The sequence below is a fragment of the Anolis sagrei genome, chromosome 6 (genome assembly GCF_037176765.1).
Source record: "Anolis sagrei isolate rAnoSag1 chromosome 6, rAnoSag1.mat, whole genome shotgun sequence".
In the NCBI taxonomy this organism is placed as follows: Eukaryota; Metazoa; Chordata; class Lepidosauria; order Squamata; family Dactyloidae; genus Anolis; species Anolis sagrei.
In genome coordinates this window covers 44,849,835-44,867,317 of record NC_090026.1, presented here as the reverse complement: position 1 = coordinate 44,867,317, position 17,483 = coordinate 44,849,835, and the positions used below count along the sequence as shown (strand labels likewise).

At 40.4% G+C, this 17,483-nt stretch overlaps 1 protein-coding gene across 3 annotated transcripts in view; it reads left to right on the top strand.

Annotated features, from left to right (window-relative positions):
* The window catches only part of ACLY (ATP citrate lyase), a 90,550-nt gene that overhangs the window by 48,643 nt on the left and 24,424 nt on the right, over nucleotides 1-17,483 (top strand). For all 3 annotated transcript variants that reach the window (XM_060781147.2, XM_060781145.2, XM_067470076.1), the window contains exons 8-13: nucleotides 5,983-6,101; nucleotides 8,626-8,762; nucleotides 11,331-11,392; nucleotides 13,616-13,733; nucleotides 14,591-14,745; nucleotides 16,643-16,733. In XM_060781147.2, the coding sequence (XP_060637130.2) occupies nucleotides 5,983-6,101; nucleotides 8,626-8,762; nucleotides 11,331-11,392; nucleotides 13,616-13,733; nucleotides 14,591-14,745; nucleotides 16,643-16,733 (682 nt within the window). The remainder of the gene's footprint in view (nucleotides 1-5,982; nucleotides 6,102-8,625; nucleotides 8,763-11,330; nucleotides 11,393-13,615; nucleotides 13,734-14,590; nucleotides 14,746-16,642; nucleotides 16,734-17,483) is intronic.

Sequence of the window (17,483 nt, the reverse complement as noted above, 5' to 3'; positions counted from 1 at the left end):
CCAAGATTCCATAATATTGAGCCATGGCAGTTAAAGTGGTTTCAGACTTATTAATTCTACAGTGTAGATGCACCCTGATACTCTTCCCAGCCGTTGAAACCCTCATGTTGAGTTTTTTTTTAGTTCTGTAATTACTATTTTATTTTTCAAAATGTGCTTTCAAACATTTACTCTATGAAGACAGAGAGTTTTAAAACTAATGCTAAGCTGAAAGCAATTTGGAGTTTGTTTTTAAGAGTTCTGCCCAGATAGAAAATGTCTAATTTAGGTCTATTTATTTATTTACAGTATTTATATTTTGTCCTTCTCGCCCTGAAAGGGACTCAAATAACAGAACACATAATACGGCAAACATTCAATGCCGTTATATACTTACAAGACAGACAACTGTACATAGATAGAGGTATATATAGGCCTTTCCATCTTTGACACCTCGAAGTCTGTGCTTGGTTCTGGCCATTGGAGAGGTGGGGTTGCTGGCGCTCCATCTTCCCTGCCAAAGAGCTTTCTTCATAAACTTCCTCCTTGATCAAATCGTCAGCATTTTTCTGGCATTTCCTTATGGGTGCCTCAAATACCTCCCTGCTTTAAAGCAGTACTTATTTATCTACTCACATTTGCTTTCAAACTGCTAGGTAAGCAGAAGCTGGGCTAAAGGCCAGGAGCTCATCCTGATCTGGCCTTTGAACTGTCAACCTTTTGATTGGCAAGATTTACTGCAGCTGGCAGTTAACCTGCTGTGCTAAAGCCCGGCCTATATATATAAGATCTAATTAAAGTGATAGCTTCTGAGAAGTTTATTATTGTAAAGTTTGTATTAAAAATTTATGCAAAATTGCCTCTTGCATTTGAACTCAAATTGCATGAAAACTCAAATTAGTTTCTTGAATGAAGATTATATATATATTAGGCCTGGGCAATGCATGGTTCTAAATGGTTCTAAAGTACTTACAAAACTAAAATTCTGGTGGTAAAAATTTCAGAACTCTAACAAAAACTCTCAAAATTTCATTATAAATGGCAGTTCCTAATTGGATCTGTCATAAAAATCGCCAATAATGAAATAATAATTAATTTTTGAAAGTTTTGTTAGAGTTATGAAATTTTCACCACCAGAACTTAAGTTTTGTAAGTACTTTAGAACCATTTAGAACCATGGATTGCCCAGGCCTAATATATATATATTAAAAGAGCAAAGCAGAGAAGAACACTGAAGGACATAAAACAAAAGTAAGACAATCCAAATAGCAAATATTTATTTATTTATTTATTAATTATTTAAACTTATATGCCGCCACTCCCCTGGGGCTCGGAGCGGCTTACAAGAATAGCTAAAATCTAACAAAGTTTAAAAGCAATTTAAAACAATTTAAAAACAACAGTATCAAACCTTAAAAGCCTGTCGGAACAGGTATGTCTTACATGCCCTGCGGAAAGCTGGTAAGTCCCGCAGGGCACGAACTTCAGGTGGCAGAGCATTCCAGACTGATGGCGCCACTGCTGTGAAGGCTCTGCGTCTGGTTGCCATTAGACGCAAGGTCTTGACACTGGGGACTTCCAATAGATCTTGGTCCTCAGAGCGGAGGGATCTCTGGGGTTGGTAGGGGGTGAGACGATCCCTCAGATACATCGGCCCCAGACCATGCAAGGCCTTAAAGGTGAGTACCATCACTTTGAAAGTGATCCGGTGCTCAATTGGTAACCAATGCAGCTGTAGTAAGATTGGTGTTATGTGGAATCTCATCGGAATTCCCGCAAGAAGCCGAGCAGCTGCGTTTTGTACCAACTTGAGCTTCCGAATCACCGACAGAGGGAGGCCAATGTAGAGGGCGTTACAGTAGTCCAGCCTTGAGATGACCGTGGCCTGGATCACCGTAGCTAGGTCGTCCCTGGACAGGTAGGGGGCCAGCCGTCTAGCCTGCCGCAGGTGAAAGAAGGCGGTTTTGCTCACAGCGGAGACCTGGGCCTCCATTGTCAGCAGAGGGTCCAAAAGGACTCCCAGACTCTTTACCAATGATGACGGGCGTAACGCCTCGCCATCCAGGGTGGGCAGATGGATGTCCCCACTGCCCGGTCCACCCAGCCATAGGATCTCCGTCTTTGCTGGATTGGGTGGTAATTTTTGCAGAGTTTGTTGTTTAAGAGCTGAGAAAAGAGCAAAGGTGAAAAAGAGTGACCACTAATTCCACTGTCTAAATCATAATCAGTTGAGTGATCTTGGATACGTGACACTCTCTCAGCCTCAGAGGAAGGCAAAACCAAATGCCCTTTCAATGCATATTGTGCTGCTTGTCAGAAACAACTTAATGGCACACAATAAGGTTCGGGCTTGCTTAGGTAATCAGCAAATCCGATAAAGTTTTTTAAGTGTTATGGAGACATGTAGAAAGGCTTGAAGGATTACCTTATGCCATTTCACACTTTACATGGAAATCATATATTGTCCTGAATTCTATTGCTTGTTCTAACTACAGTGGAGCCATTGTGTCAGTGTGATTGACACATATTTTAGCATGTGATTCAGTGGATCTAGTTTAATTGGACTGATTCATGCAGTATATACTTTCGTGTATTAAAAAAGACAAATTCCTGAAAATTGAAGCACAGGAAAGCAGGGACCAGTTTAGATCAACATCTTTAATAATAATAATAATAATAATAATAATAATAATAATAATACTTTATTTATATTCTGCTCTACTTCCCCAAAGGGAGTCAGGGCGGATCATTCTTTCTTTCTTACCTATGTGCTAGGATTTGCCTTCCTTTTGTACAGAATGCACATAGGGAATATGCAAAGCTTGGAAACATTCCTTTCTGGACTATTAACTCCCAGAAATCTCAGCGTAACCATTGGAGATTCTGGAAATTGCTTTTTTAAGAATTAACTTTCTGGGTATGACTGCCAATTTCAGTTGTTCACTTAAAAAGAACCAAAGGAGACACAGAGAGTAAGTGCTGTTGACAGTACTTACCTTCTTTTCCCTGAAAATGTGGTAGTAAGTGGCTCATGAGGAAAGAGTCTCATATACTCTCAAAGGGTTTTTGGATTCTTTGGAGTAACTACTTCAGTAACAACCCATTCTAATGTGTCTTGTGGATTTTCTTGACTTGGAATAGAACTGAAATACATATGTAACCTGGGCTCTATCTGAAAGTCTGAATTTCCTTTGGAGCAACTTCTTTCTGTTCACCCCAAATATATGTGTTTCTGATGCTCAGTAAGATTATTGTTTCCATTTGATTTTTGAGGTTTTGTCTTGTGTCTGTTATAACAGCCTGTGCCTTTTATTTAATTTTAGTTTGTTAAGTTATCATTCGTATTTATATGTTGGGTTGTATAAATTTTGTTAAAATAATAATAATAACAACAACAACAACAACTTTATTTATACCCTGCCACCATCTCCCCGAAGGAACTCGGGGCGGCTTACGTGAGGCCAAGCCCGTCAAATACAAATACAACAATACATCAACAAACAAGCAAGCAAATAAAACAATATAATAAATACAGTTGAACATATAAGCAATAACACACAAAAGATTTAAAAACATTATGGCAGGGCCAGATGTAGATTAAAATTTTAAAACCCTGGGTGTGAACAGAGTAGGGTATGTCTAGGCATGGGGGTTTTAAAGAGTGATATGGGGGAATCAATCCAACGGATAGATAAAGTGCTTCAGAGGACATATGGAAGGAAATTGGTCAGATCAGGTATTCTTTCCTTCATGTAGGGAAGGCACATTGGAACAGCCACATTTTCAAACTCCTCCTAAAGACTGCCAAGGTGGGGGCTTGTCTGATATCTTTAGGTAGAGAGTTCCAGAATCGGGGGGCCACCATAGAAAAGGCCCTCTCCCTCGTCCCCACCAATCGCACCTGCGAAGGGGGTGGGAGCGAGAGCAGGGGCTCTCCAGATGATTGCGTGGGTTCGTAAACAGATATGCGGTCGCACAGGTAGGTGGGTCCCAAACCGTTCAGGGCTTTGTAGGTAAGAAACTATGGCTGTATTGTTATTGTATTCAGGCATTGAATGTTTACCTTTTGTGTTTGGAATCAGCCCTGAGTCCCTTTGGGGAGATAGAGCGGAATATAAATAATTTTCTATTTTTAATATTTGAAACACAACAAGATGAGTCCACAGCAGACACTCTGCTAGCTGTTGAATTGGATCACACGTCAGACACTTCCCAAGTGTCTAGGACTGTGTGATGTATTGGTGAATACATCACACGAATGCAGCTGCAAAAGGCCACCATCCCAGTAAGGTGGTCTTTTGCAGCTGGCAGATGGTAATTTTATTAATTAATTTATTATTATTATTATTATTATTATTATTATTATTATTATTGCCACCACCAACAGATATCTAGCACTCTGGCATTTTTTAGAACTGTGATAATGCTAATAATATATAAATAAGGTAGACAGCCTGTTCTTTTTTAAAAATGTAGTCTGGCCAAGAAATCCATTTAGATGATTTCTTCCCACTGTGCCGCAGCCTCTCCTCTCCCCTCCCCACCTGCATGGTTATGGCTGACACTTAACTCAATTTGGCCAGGCTTCTAATGGATGGATTTAATTTCAGCCGCACTGAATCATCCCCCATGCCAGGCACTAATGAAGGCTATGTACTGCTTAAGAATTTTAATGAATATGAACTTGGCCTTTGAGAAACCTCAGGCCATTCTTAGCAGTCACCTATACTCTTACCCAGTAATGGTACTTGACCATATCTCATTTTACTCATTTTGTGATTGACCAGGAGTAGTTTTTTGTTCTGACCGGAGAGCACTGGGGACAATGAACAGCCACTCTGCTTTTCCTCTGCCCCTCTCTCCACTCATTCTGACACTATTTTGGTATTTTATAGTTTTGCTTAAAGCCTAGATCAGGGGTCCTCAAATTTTTTAAACAGAGGGCCAGGTCACAGTCCTTCAAACTGTTGGAGGGCCGGATTATAATTTGAATAAAACATGAATGAATTCCTATGCACACTGCACATATCTTATTTGTAGTGCAAAAAAAAAAACTTTAAAACAATGAAGTAATTAAAATGAAGAACAATTTTAACAAATATAAACTTATTGGTATTTCAATGGGAAGTGTGGGCCTGCTTTTGACTGATGAGATAGGATTGTTGTTGTTGCTGTTGTTGTTGTTGTTGTTGTGTGCTTTCAAGTTGTTTCAGACTTAGGTTAACGCTGAGCGAGGGCTGGGTAAATGACCTTGGAGGGCTGTACCCGGCCCCCAGGCCTTAGTTTGAGGACCCCTGGCCTAGATAATCTTGCTTATTTTTTTCTTTTTTGATGACACTGAATCTTCAAACTTTGTTATGTATTAGATTTCTAAAGCATTCCTCACTTCTGTGTGTTGAGTGCTAACACTGAAAACTGAGATTTAAGTGGCCCATTATTTTAACCCTCTTCCTTCCTTCCTTTTTCTTCCTTTTCTAAAAAACACACATATAGTTTATTTATCTATTTTCTTTTTCCCAGTGTGGAACTAATGTGGCATTTTGTAGACAATGAGAGGTTGTGAGGGTCAGAATAGTGATAAAATGACTTGTTACTAATTCCGACTTCGTAGGATGGGACTAGATATTATTTTGTGAGCCAGTATGGTGTAATGGTTTGAGCACTGGATTCTGACTCTAGAGGCTCAGCCATGGAAACCCACTGGATTGATCTTCAGAAGTAACACTCTCAGTCTTATTGGAAGACCACCCTCTTTTGAACAAATCTGGCCAAGAAACCCCATAATAGCCTTTCGCCTTGACAAAAATAAGTTTCCACACCTGGGTTAGATAATATAGATTATAGGGGGAATCTCAGGAGCAAATTGGTGAGAGGGAATTGAAGGTAACTGCACGCACACAACACGGAATAAACATGGCTTAATGTTTTAAAAGAAAACGTTATTGCTCCACCTTGGAAAATGTTAATTTGTGATTCTAATGCTGCGATGGCTCTTCCCTGCAGGAAGCCTACATTGCTGATTTAGATGCCAAGAGTGGAGCCAGCTTAAAGCTCACAATCCTGAATCCAAAGGGCAGAATCTGGACCATGGTGGCTGGTGGTGGTGCATCTGTGGTATACAGGTACGGAATATAGGATCTTGTAAGAATGGAGTGGCAGCCACAGTGTGTGGGAACAACCAGAATGTATTGTTGAAGGCTTTCACAGCCAGAATCTATGGGGTGTTGTGTGGTTTCCAGGCGTAAGTCCGTGTTCTAGCAGCATTTTCTCCTGATGTTTTGCCTGCATCTGTGGATCTCTAAAGATGCCAACCACAGATCCAGGCAAAATGTCAGAAAATACTGCTATAACACTGTCTTACAGCCCAAAAACCGGAGCCCCCGGTAGCGCAGTGGGTTAAACCCCTATGCCGGTAGGACTGAAGATCGACAGGTCGCAAGTTCGAATCCGGGGAGAGGCAGATGAGCTCCCTCTATCAGCTCCAGCTCCTCACGCGGGGACATGAGAGAAGCCTCCCACAAGGATGATAAAAACATCAAATCATCCGGGCGTCCCCTAAGCAACATCCTTGTAGATAGCCAATCATCTCACACCAGGAGCGACTTTCAGTCACTCCTCACACGACAAAAAAAAAACAAACAAACAAAACAAAAAACCCAGAAACCACACAACACCCCAGAAGAATGAAAGTTCAGACCTTGAAAGCATTATTTTTGGGATGATTTTGTAACCTGTGAATCACTACTTTTGTCGCATTCCTTTTTAAAAAACATATGTCTAGTCATTATGGTTTATCGCAAAAAATGTGCAATGAGAGTTCACAAAGACTTAGTATGCAGTAGGAAAATCCCCATGGTCTGTATGGTTCCATCATAGTTCCTGATGTTTGAGAGGCAGTATTGTTCTGCAGCACGTTCTTCCAACAGACTTGATGGTTAGGAGCAATCATACTCAGTTTAGCTACAAATAGTTATATTTTTACCTTCTTACAAAACCTTAATTTTAAAAAGTGGATATACATTATGCCGCATGAATATTAGATATGCACATATACTTTAATTCTGCCTGATTCTACTCTTTTCTATCTCAACTAGCTCCTTCCTCTCTACAAGTTACAACTCTCACATTCTCGGCAATCCGCTAAGAATTCTCTTGCCATGAAATGTTTGCTAATGTTTTAACTTCCTCTAATGACACAGATATCTATAAATACAATGTTAATACACAAATGTCCTATTACTATAAATTTCATCACAAATACTACTTGGAGTAATGAGGAAAATACCAAACTAACTCGTATAGTATACAAGTGTGGGAAACAAACACATAGGTTCTATTTATCATATTTACAACTGTAACAAACATAATGTTCATGTTTTTTAAAATAATTTGTCGGATCTTCCAAAGGTCGTGTGGATAGACTTCAACATATCCAATATTGTCCCATATCCACTTATATCCACTTTAAAATCAGTTGCTTAAACACCATCTCAAAACCTAAAGGTAAATGCACCTGCAATGGTATCTCTCTCCAGAGAGACTAGCTAAGATGTATAATTCCTCCAACAAACGTTGGAAATGTGGGAAAGAAAAAGGTACATTTTACCACACATGGTGGACTTGCAGCAAAGTAAAAAATTACTGGAAACAAATCCATATATATCTTGAAAAAATGTTAAACACAAATTTCAAAATGACATCTCAAATGTACCTTTTGAATATGCCCAAGGAAGAATTAGAAAGAAAATGTGGAAAAAATTGTTTTACACTACAGTGGCAGCTCGAATAGTATATGCTAGATATTGGAAAACCCCAGAGATACCTCCTTTAGAAGAATGGGAAAAATACATTATAGATATGCTGATAATGGACAAAATAACTGTATTATTAAGAAGAGAACTACTAGATAACTTTGTTAATCAATTCAACACCTTAATGTAAAATTAAACTAAAAATGTATATAGAGGATCCTATAAGATTGTAGACAAGGAAGAAGTGGAGGTAAAGTAAGAGTCTATTATATTTTTATATGTATTATTTAGCTAGTAAACTGTGACCCCTTAACGGAAATTTATTATCAGATAAATGATTATGGAACATTAATAGATAGAAAATATTGCACTGTATGCAACAAACACTTGCAAATGTATGTCTACTTAAGTAAAATAAAAATTTAAAAAACATCTCGGGGCACTATTCTATTATTGCCTCACTGTACTGCCTCAAAGGCTTGGTCCCACAGTCAGGTCTTCACCATCCTTATGAAGGACAGGAGGGAGGGGGCTGATCTAATATTGCTGGGAAGGGAGTTCCATAACCAGGGGGAAATCACTGAGAAGGCCCTGTCTCTCATCCCCGACAAACACGCCTGTGATGGTGGTGGGACTGAGAGCAGGGCCTCCCCAGTAGTTCATTAAGGGAGATGCGTTCGGACAGGTAAACTGAGCCGGGGTCATTTAGGGCTTTATAGACCAAAGCCAGCACTTTGAATTGTGCCTGGTAGAAAACAGGCACAATTCTTGTGTTCTTTACTGAACATAAGTGTGGAATACATCTTAATTCTTGCTCTACATTTCAGGAAGACTTTGAACATTCTTGGCATTGCAAGCTAAGCCTTCTGATATCATTTATGTACTTTCTATCTAGTGATACCATCTGCGACCTTGGTGGAGTGAATGAATTGGCTAACTATGGTGAATACTCTGGAGCTCCCAGTGAACAACAGACCTATGACTATGCTAAGACCATCCTTTCCCTCATGACACGGGAAAAGCACCCAGAAGGTACAAGAGATTATCTGGGCAAACTACACACACTAGTCATTGATGCTTCTGCATGCTTCTTTGTGGGTACTTATGATGAGGTGGAATGTTGTGAAAATCATCCCTCTGGCTCACATTGCCAGAGAGCAGAAATGATGTTAGGTATGAATTTAGACTACCAGGGGCAGACTGAGAAATGTGCAAATGGCACAAGTTGGGCTGGCCAAAGGAAAGGACATGATAGAAAGCTCAGTATAAGCAGACACGAATAAAAAAGAAGCAGGGGATGAATCAGAGATAAGGCAGAGGAGGAAGGAGAGAAAGAAGGACATGGAAGGAGAGGATCCAGTTTCCGACCTACAATTAGGAATGCAAAAGAAAAGCTTGCTGTTATCCCAGTCCCATGACTGTCTGCTTTGCTGACTGGCCTGGGCAGCACTCCAAGCCCTGCTTCTCCTTCACAAGATCTTAGCTGTAATTGGATGCTATAAGACAAGGGTGGACAAGTGTCTGAGGCTAGGGGGTGCAGTACCCCACCCCAAGGAGATCTTCAAGGACTGCCTTCCCCAATAATGACCCAAACAACCTCTACAAAGGAGCAATTTCAACATGTTTTCCAGCCCTTCCTGGACCCTTTTAGACCACAAAGAGATTTTTTTTCCCAACACCAGGTGACTTCTGGGTTACTTCCACTTTGAAAAAAGATCCTCTCCTATGCCTAAAATACCCCCAAGGAAAGCCACACAGTGTTAAATTTGGTTCCTAGAGGGAATTGAGAGGGATTTTAAGGAAGCTGCTCTTTTATCACCCTGGCACACAATTTTAACGTTGTGTTTATATGTTTGTTTATTTCTCGCATTTCTATCCCGTCACTTCTCAACCCCCGAAGGGGGACTCATGACGGCTTACAATGGGCCCCATTACGAGGCCGCTACATAACAATTTCAATAATAAAACCACAATTGAACATAAAACATAATTAAACAATACATAAGCCATAATTAAAAACAGTAAAAACAATCTCACCAGCCATATCGTCATTCCAGTCATGTCCCTTTAAGGTGCTGTTTTCATCTATTGTCCAAAAGTCTGGTCCCAAAACCATGCCTTTAATTTCTTTCGAAAAGCCAGGAGAGAGGTGGCCAATCTTACCTCAGTTGGGAGTGTGTTCCATAGGCGGGGAGCCACCACCGAGAAGGCCCTGTCTCTCATCCCCACCAGGCACATTTGTGCTGTTGACGGGAGCGAGAGCAGGGCCTCCCCAGATGATCTTAGGTTTCAAGGTGGGACATAGGGGTGGATGCATTCGGAGAAGTAAGCTTGGCCAGAACCGTATAGAGCTGGTTATAGGCCAAAACCAGCACTTTGAATTGGGCTCAGAGATGGACCAGCAGCTAGTGGAGCTGACACAACAGGGCGGTGGTATGTTCCCTGTATGTCGTGTTGTCAGAGGCTTTCCTGGTCCGAATCACTGGGTTGCTGTGAATTTTCCGAGCTGTATGGTCATATTCCAGAAGCATTCTCTCCTGACATTTCACTCACATCTATGGAAGGCATCCTCAGAGGTTGGGAGGTTTGTTGGAAATTAGGCAAGTGGGGTTTATATATCGGTGGAATGTCCAGGGTGGGAGAAAGAACTCCTGTCTGCTGGAGGCAAGTGTGAATGTTGCAATTGATCGTTAGCATTGAATTGCCTTGCAGCTTCAAAGCTTTTCTGCTTCCTGCCTGGGGGAATCCTTTGTTGGGAGATGATTAACTGGCCCTTAAACTCTGTTTTTGAGTGGACATTCCACAGATATATAAACCCCACTTACCTAGTTTCCAACGAACCTCACAACTTCTGAGAATGTCTGCCATAGATGTGGGTGAAACGTCAGGAGAGAATGCTTCTGGAACATGGCCATCCAGGCTGGAAAACTCATGACAACCCAATTTCAACTTTTTAACACACTAAGTTCCCCTCCCCTCTTTCTTACATTGAGTGGTTTGAAAAAGGAGTATTGGTGGGTGACTGTTCAATGATTTATTTGCAGAGGAAATAAAAGAAGCCCCTTCTTATCTGATGGTTTGAGAACTTGGATCATTGACGGAAAAAGGAATGGGTTGAAAGATGGAACCCATTTTTTAACTTGCACATACAAGGCTAAACACTCAATGGGAGATTCAATGTGAGAAGGAGAGAAGTAGTGTGTTAAAAAGCAGCAGCTATGATCAAAAGAACAAACCAGTGTTTGAAAATGCAGAACATAGTTCGAAATTAAATCTGTCCAAACAGAAGAATATCCAAACAGGGGATGCCTGTAAGAGGGGTGCCATCTACTTCTTATGACAGTGATTACTGATAATGAATGCCCCCTCCTCAAAAACCACCCTGCCCCCAGATATTTACTAGATGGAAAGCCTAGGTTTATAGTCAGAATATTTCTTATGAAGGGTTGCAGGATTTTCGGGCTATATGGCCATGTTCTAGAAGCATTCTCTCTTGACATTTTGCTTGCATCTATGGCAAGCATCCTCAGAGGTTGTGAGGTCTTTGTATTTCTTACGAAGTTGCATAACCCTTTCTCTTGTTTTTTCTCTCTCCACAAGGTAAAATCCTGATCATCGGAGGGAGCATTGCTAATTTTACTAATGTGGCTGCCACTTTTAAGGTAAATGTTTTCCTGAAAATGTGTCTAATAATAACCATGTATAATTAGGAGCCCCTGGTGTTGCAGCGGGTTAAACCACTGAGCTGCCGAACTTGCTGACTGGAAACTCCCACTGTTAGCCCCAGCTTCTGCCAACCTAGCAGTTTGAAAACATGCAAATGTGAGTAGATCAATACGTACCACTCTGGCAGGAAGGTAACAACGCTCCATGCAGTCATGCTGGCCACATGACCTTGGAAGTGTCTACAGACAATGCCGGCTCTTCGGCTTAGAAATAGAGATGAGCACCACCTCCAAATTCGGATTCGACTAGACTTAATGACAAGGGGAAATGTGCTGTCGCACCCAAGCTGCTTTAAATGTCTCTTTAGCATTAACGTGTCCTAACTTTCTGTCAGCTTGGGGGATGCTGGTTTGCCTTCCTGTTTGAGCAAGAAATATCACAGAATCAATTACCATGCTGTTGCTTTGAGAAAGTGGTAACGATTTATTAACTGGTCTTGGGTCTACCTCCATCCAGCCACTAACTTGATTTCTCCACAACAAAGTCCATTGTTAAAATTTGAAGAGTAGCTGATTGTTCCTGAAGCTGCCAGTTGGGGATGATTTCTGAGAATAGATGACAATTTTCTGAGGAGAACAGATGACAGTTTTCCTTGCTCGCTGTCTCTGATATAGGGGCCTCTGGGGCACCTAATGCCCAGGGCATTAATTACTTACTGGTTAACTAATTATTGATTTAGGAAAAAATGACTTGAAATGGCTTGTCCAAGCCTGGATCTCACTGGGAATAACTGCAGACACATCTTGCTTCCAAGATTCCCTGGTGGTCTCTGATCTAAAATAACTTCTTTTCCTTGGGCAAAGGGTGATACAAACCAGGAAGGGTTTTCTTAAACTCCGCCCTCATAAAACTAACATAAAAGTGATTACTCTAAAACTAAGAGTGATGCATCCTGACAAAAGGAACTAGAACTTATACAGTTCCAGCACAGAAAACCTTTACCTTTTATAATTACACTAGCCATCCCCTGCCACGCGTTGCTGTGGCCCAATCTGGTGATCTGGAAAATAATGAGAAGGTGTTGATTTGTAATATATGTAATGTATTTGTGCTTGTGGGTAAGCAGTATATCTTGATTCTTTGTCAGTGTTGATGTGGAGATTGTCTGGTTTGCCTACTCTGGGATATGTGATATACAGGGTTAGTCAAAATGAATAGGCCAATAAGAAAATTAATTGTAGCCGAATTGGCCTATTCATTTTGACTAACCCTGTATAATTGTCCTTCTTTAGGGGCCCCTTTCAAATCTATGATACTATATCTCTCTGTGTGTGAATCATATATATCTATCTATATCTATGGCTGGATGGCTCTTTGTCAGGAGGGCTTTGATTATATTTTCTTGCCCTGGTGAAAGGAGTTGGACTGGATGGCCTTAAGTATTTTCTGTTGGTCATGGGGGTTCAGTGTGGGAAGTTTGTCCCAATTCTCTCGTTCGTAAGGTTCAGAATGCTCTTTGATTGTAGGTGAACTATAAATCCCAGCAACTACAACTCCTAAATGTCATGGTTTATTCCCCCAAACTCAATATGTGTTCATATTTGGGCATATGGAATAAGCGTGCCAAGTTCGGTCCAGATTCATCATTGTGTGAGTCCACAGTGCTCTCTGGATGTAGGTGAACTACAACTCCCAAACTCAAGGTCAATGCCCACCAAACCCTTCTAGTGTTTTCTGTTGGTCAAGGGAGTTCTGTGTGCCAAGTTTGGTTCAATTGCATCGTTGATGGAGTTCAGAATGCTCTTTGATTGTAGGTGTACTATAAATCCCAACAACTACAACTCCCAAATGATAAAATCATAAATTTTTGAGTGACGGTCACTCCTTGTGTAGTGAGATGTTTTGTTGGTGTGATTTTGTTCATTGGTTCTTTTGTTTTTAAGGTACTCATTATGCACAGAGCATTTTTATATATATAGATAACTAGCTACATGGCCTATACTTGACCTCCAACTATGCAGTTTTTGAAACATGTCTTATGTTCCCTGCTGTTCCTATTACATTACGTTCACTTTGTAAACCTTCTCTTTAGAAGGAAAAGAAATTGAAATAAAATTGGAAGACACAATCATACTTCAACAGTAAGAGAGGAGTTTTGTAAAAGAAATTGTATGTGTCCGTGTGAGATTATTTTACTATTCTTTTTTTTCTTTGTGAAGGGTATTGTTAGAGCCATTAAGGATTATCAAGGTCCTCTGAAAGAACATGAAGTGAGGATCTTTGTGCGGAGAGGAGGACCAAACTACCAGGAAGGTTTACGTGTCATGGGGGAAGTAGGTAAGGAGAGTCTGAATCATTGCTTCCAATTTTTTTTCTCCCCTTCACTTTGTTTTCATGTATTACTCTTATAAGTAAATGGGAATGCTTGGCCGAATCAAAGAAAGGAAAAGCTGTCAACATGGCACCAAGCTTTCCTCCCAGAGTGCAAGGCTGATATAAAAAAAAATCCCTCCATCTATCTAGGATCTCTCTCCTCTTTTACATATTACACTTTCTCATCTGTGAGTCCAAACACTGTCTAAATGCATTTGAACTGCAAGAGATGCTCTATCAGATATTAAGAGTATGCATCTTAACACCATCAGGCAAATGTGAGGGAACAGTTGGAGTGTGGAAGTGGAAAGGATGTACTAAGGAATTGGCCTCAAACTGGGAAGAAAACATAGAAGGTGTATAGCAGAGTAACTTATTAGCAGTAGCGTGACCCAGCACCAGTAGCCAAAAGTGATAACAAGAACAAAAACACAAGACCAATGTTATATCTTCCTTAGGGGGCTTTTCTTTATAGCAAAATAATATGGTTGCACTATTTTCAAGAACAAGGTTTCCATAATATTGGGTATGAAAATCTTATCTTTTTGATAAATTGCCACAGCTTTAGGTATAAAGCCTCTCCTTCCAACAACTTAGAAAGTTGCTCTTTTATAATACAGCTCTCAAAATTTCGCAACCAGGACCCCCCTCTATCCATACTGCTTTAGGAAACTTGTAGACTTTTGTGGGCTACAGTCCACTAAGCAGCAGCTTTTCAGAGTTCTATTTCTACTTTTCCCATTTTCTTTCCCACATCCTTTGTCAATAAAAAAATATTGGTGGTATTATCGGTATGCTGCTATTGTTCTCTTTGCTTACAGGAAAAACAACTGGAATTCCCATTCATGTCTTTGGTACGGAGACGCACATGACTGCGATTGTTGGTATGGCTTTGGGGCACCGGCCCATCCCAAACCAGCCACCCACTGCAGCCCACACTGCAAACTTCCTCCTTAATGCCAGTGGCAGCTCCTCGGTAAGACTTTTTTGCAACTGAGTGTATAACAGATGCAGATATTATTCTTTTGGATTAGCTACTGGTTGTGGGAATCTTGCAGTTGTACCCTCACCTATGTAATTTTTGCAGGCTCAGTAGTAACCAGTTCTTCTTGCAGGCAGTTCTTCTTGCAGGAAATGATGATGGTTTAGTGCAAAATACAGGTTGAGTCTTCCTTCTCTGGAAATTAGAAATCCAAAATACTCTACAAACTTCTGCCTTTGGAGAAAGGGGGCTAGTTACACCCCAAGCACCTACAAACTGTAACAGGGTAGATACCCCTGAAATGGACTATGAGGCAAGGTCAGAGTGACCCATTGGAAGCTGCTTGTGTCCTGCCAGAGATAATTAAAGATGCTCATTATGTGTATGTGTGTGTGTGTGTAGAAAGGGCCCTGATAACCAAGAAAGTGTTTCCTGGTCCAAATCAGTTCAAACTTTCCACTAATCACCCCTCACTCAATGTTTCATTCACTCCCTCACTCCCTCCAGTTCCTTATGTGAGTACATCTATTACACAATACATACATCAGCAAATTACCTTAATACTCAAGACAATGTTTCCTTCCAAAAAGTCCATGACATCACAGATATGATCAATTGCTGGAGGCCCCTGTGAGTTTTGCGGCCTATCCAAAAAGCTGCTAAACATGCCTCCACTCATCCCTGTGATCCCCAGAAACATGGATGTGGTTGTGTTGAGGATGCTTCAGTGCTTAGAAGATTATTTGGGGGTGGGGAGGTGAAGGAACAGAAATAATAATAATAATAATAATAATAATAATAATAATAATAATCTTTATTTATACCCCGCCCCCATCTCCCCAATGGGGACTCGGGGCGGCTTACATGAGGCCAAGCCTAAACAACAAATTACAACAGAATAAAACCGAAAACGCATATAAAACATATAAATGCATAGCAATATAAAATTACAATAATTACAATAAACACAATCACAGTGATAATGGGCGGGCCACATGTAATAGTTAAAAGGAAAAACTAATTAAAAGCTGATTAAAAAAACTTGAGTGGTACAAGGAAGTATGGAAATTGGCAATAAATGATAAGTTGACGTGTATATTAAAAGTTAAAAGAGGTATATGGAAACAAAGTGATTTTGATGATGTATGGAGAAAAAATATTGAAAAAGGATTAAAAAACAAAGAAGGAAAGTTACCTCCACAAGAAAAATTGAAATTTTGGACAGATGATATGGAAAAGCTGTGGCTTGGGAGGGGGGAGGGGAGCACAGCGGTGAGAGATAGATAATATGTATAAGCAGAAAAATAACACTAGATGCCAAAAGTATGGCAGGTTGTATCGAATAATATGTATCTGCTGTAAAATAAACAATGTATAACAAATGTATTAAATCATGATAAAATAATAAAAATATTTTTTTAAAAAGCTGATTTAAAAACTCGGGTGAGATAAAGGAGAAGCAGATTATTTGCGGAGGAGGGCTCTTTAAAACGGGGGTTGTGGAATCAAGCTTTCCCAATTGGGGGGGAGGGATGTATACTCCAATGACAGTGTGAGGTTGTATGCCTACTCACCAAATTGTAACTATAAGATACATGTGCATCTCCAGATGGAGGATCCCAACCAAAGAAGTAGTGTTATGGAAATTGGACATTTCTCTTTCTACAGTTACCCAAGTTCTCCTTTGTGGGTTGCTAACACACATTTGCAACAAGCAAGCTGAGAGCTCAGGAAAATTACTCTTTTGAACTACAGCTACAAGAATTAGTGGTTGTGGAAATCTGAGAATTGTTGTCCCAAACATCAAAGCTCCCAAGCTCTGTCTCTCCCTACTGCCTTATCAGTGAGCTGCTGTGCTAACTGTTCTCTGGTTTGTTTGGTCCCATGTCAGACTCCAGCAACAAGCCGGACTGCATCTTTTTCTGAATGCAGACCTGATGACTTGGCTCCAGCTAAGAAGGCAAAGCAGACAGTGCGTTCTGGTAAGGATCTCTTTCCTTGGATTCTCTTGCAGTGCTGCTTTTCCAATTTCTACAAGTTCCTCCTTTCGGGCATTTTGCTGGAGCACTTCCAACTTTCCTTAGCATCAATCTCCAAACCTTTCCAGGGAACTAGAAGGATTGCATTCCTACCTGCTTTTGCTTCTTCTTCCTCTCCCAACAACTTTCTTGTGGATTTTGCATTTCCTCAGAAAGAGGAAAATGTACTATTTTCAAGGAATGCTTTCCATGCTTATATGCTCACCAAGAACCATTGCACTCTCATGGAATCTTGCCTCTTTATGGAGACTGTTGGTGGACATCCGCTGGCATGCTTTCATTTTGCACAGTGGCCAATCACATCTGTTGAGCTAATTTATGTCTTACACACACTGAGAAGGTGCCATTGTGCAATTAAATGTTCCTTAAATGTGGTGAATGTTGGGGTGGTCTATACACATCCAGGTTCTTATATGAATTAGAAGTTAGTACACAGGATCTTTTACATAGGAAATCTGTGTGGCCACCTGCTGATGCATATATAGGCAGTTCCTGAATTATGGAGAAGATAGGTTCTGTAGGTTTGTTTTTAACCTGAATTTGTATGTAAGTCAGGACAGGTACATTTTTAAGTGCAATTTATACTGTTTTTTATAGATGACATTGAATTGTTGCCAACACTGTGAACTACCCTGAGTCCCCTTCAGGTTTGAGAAGGGCGGTATAGAAATACTGCCAATAATAAATAATTCC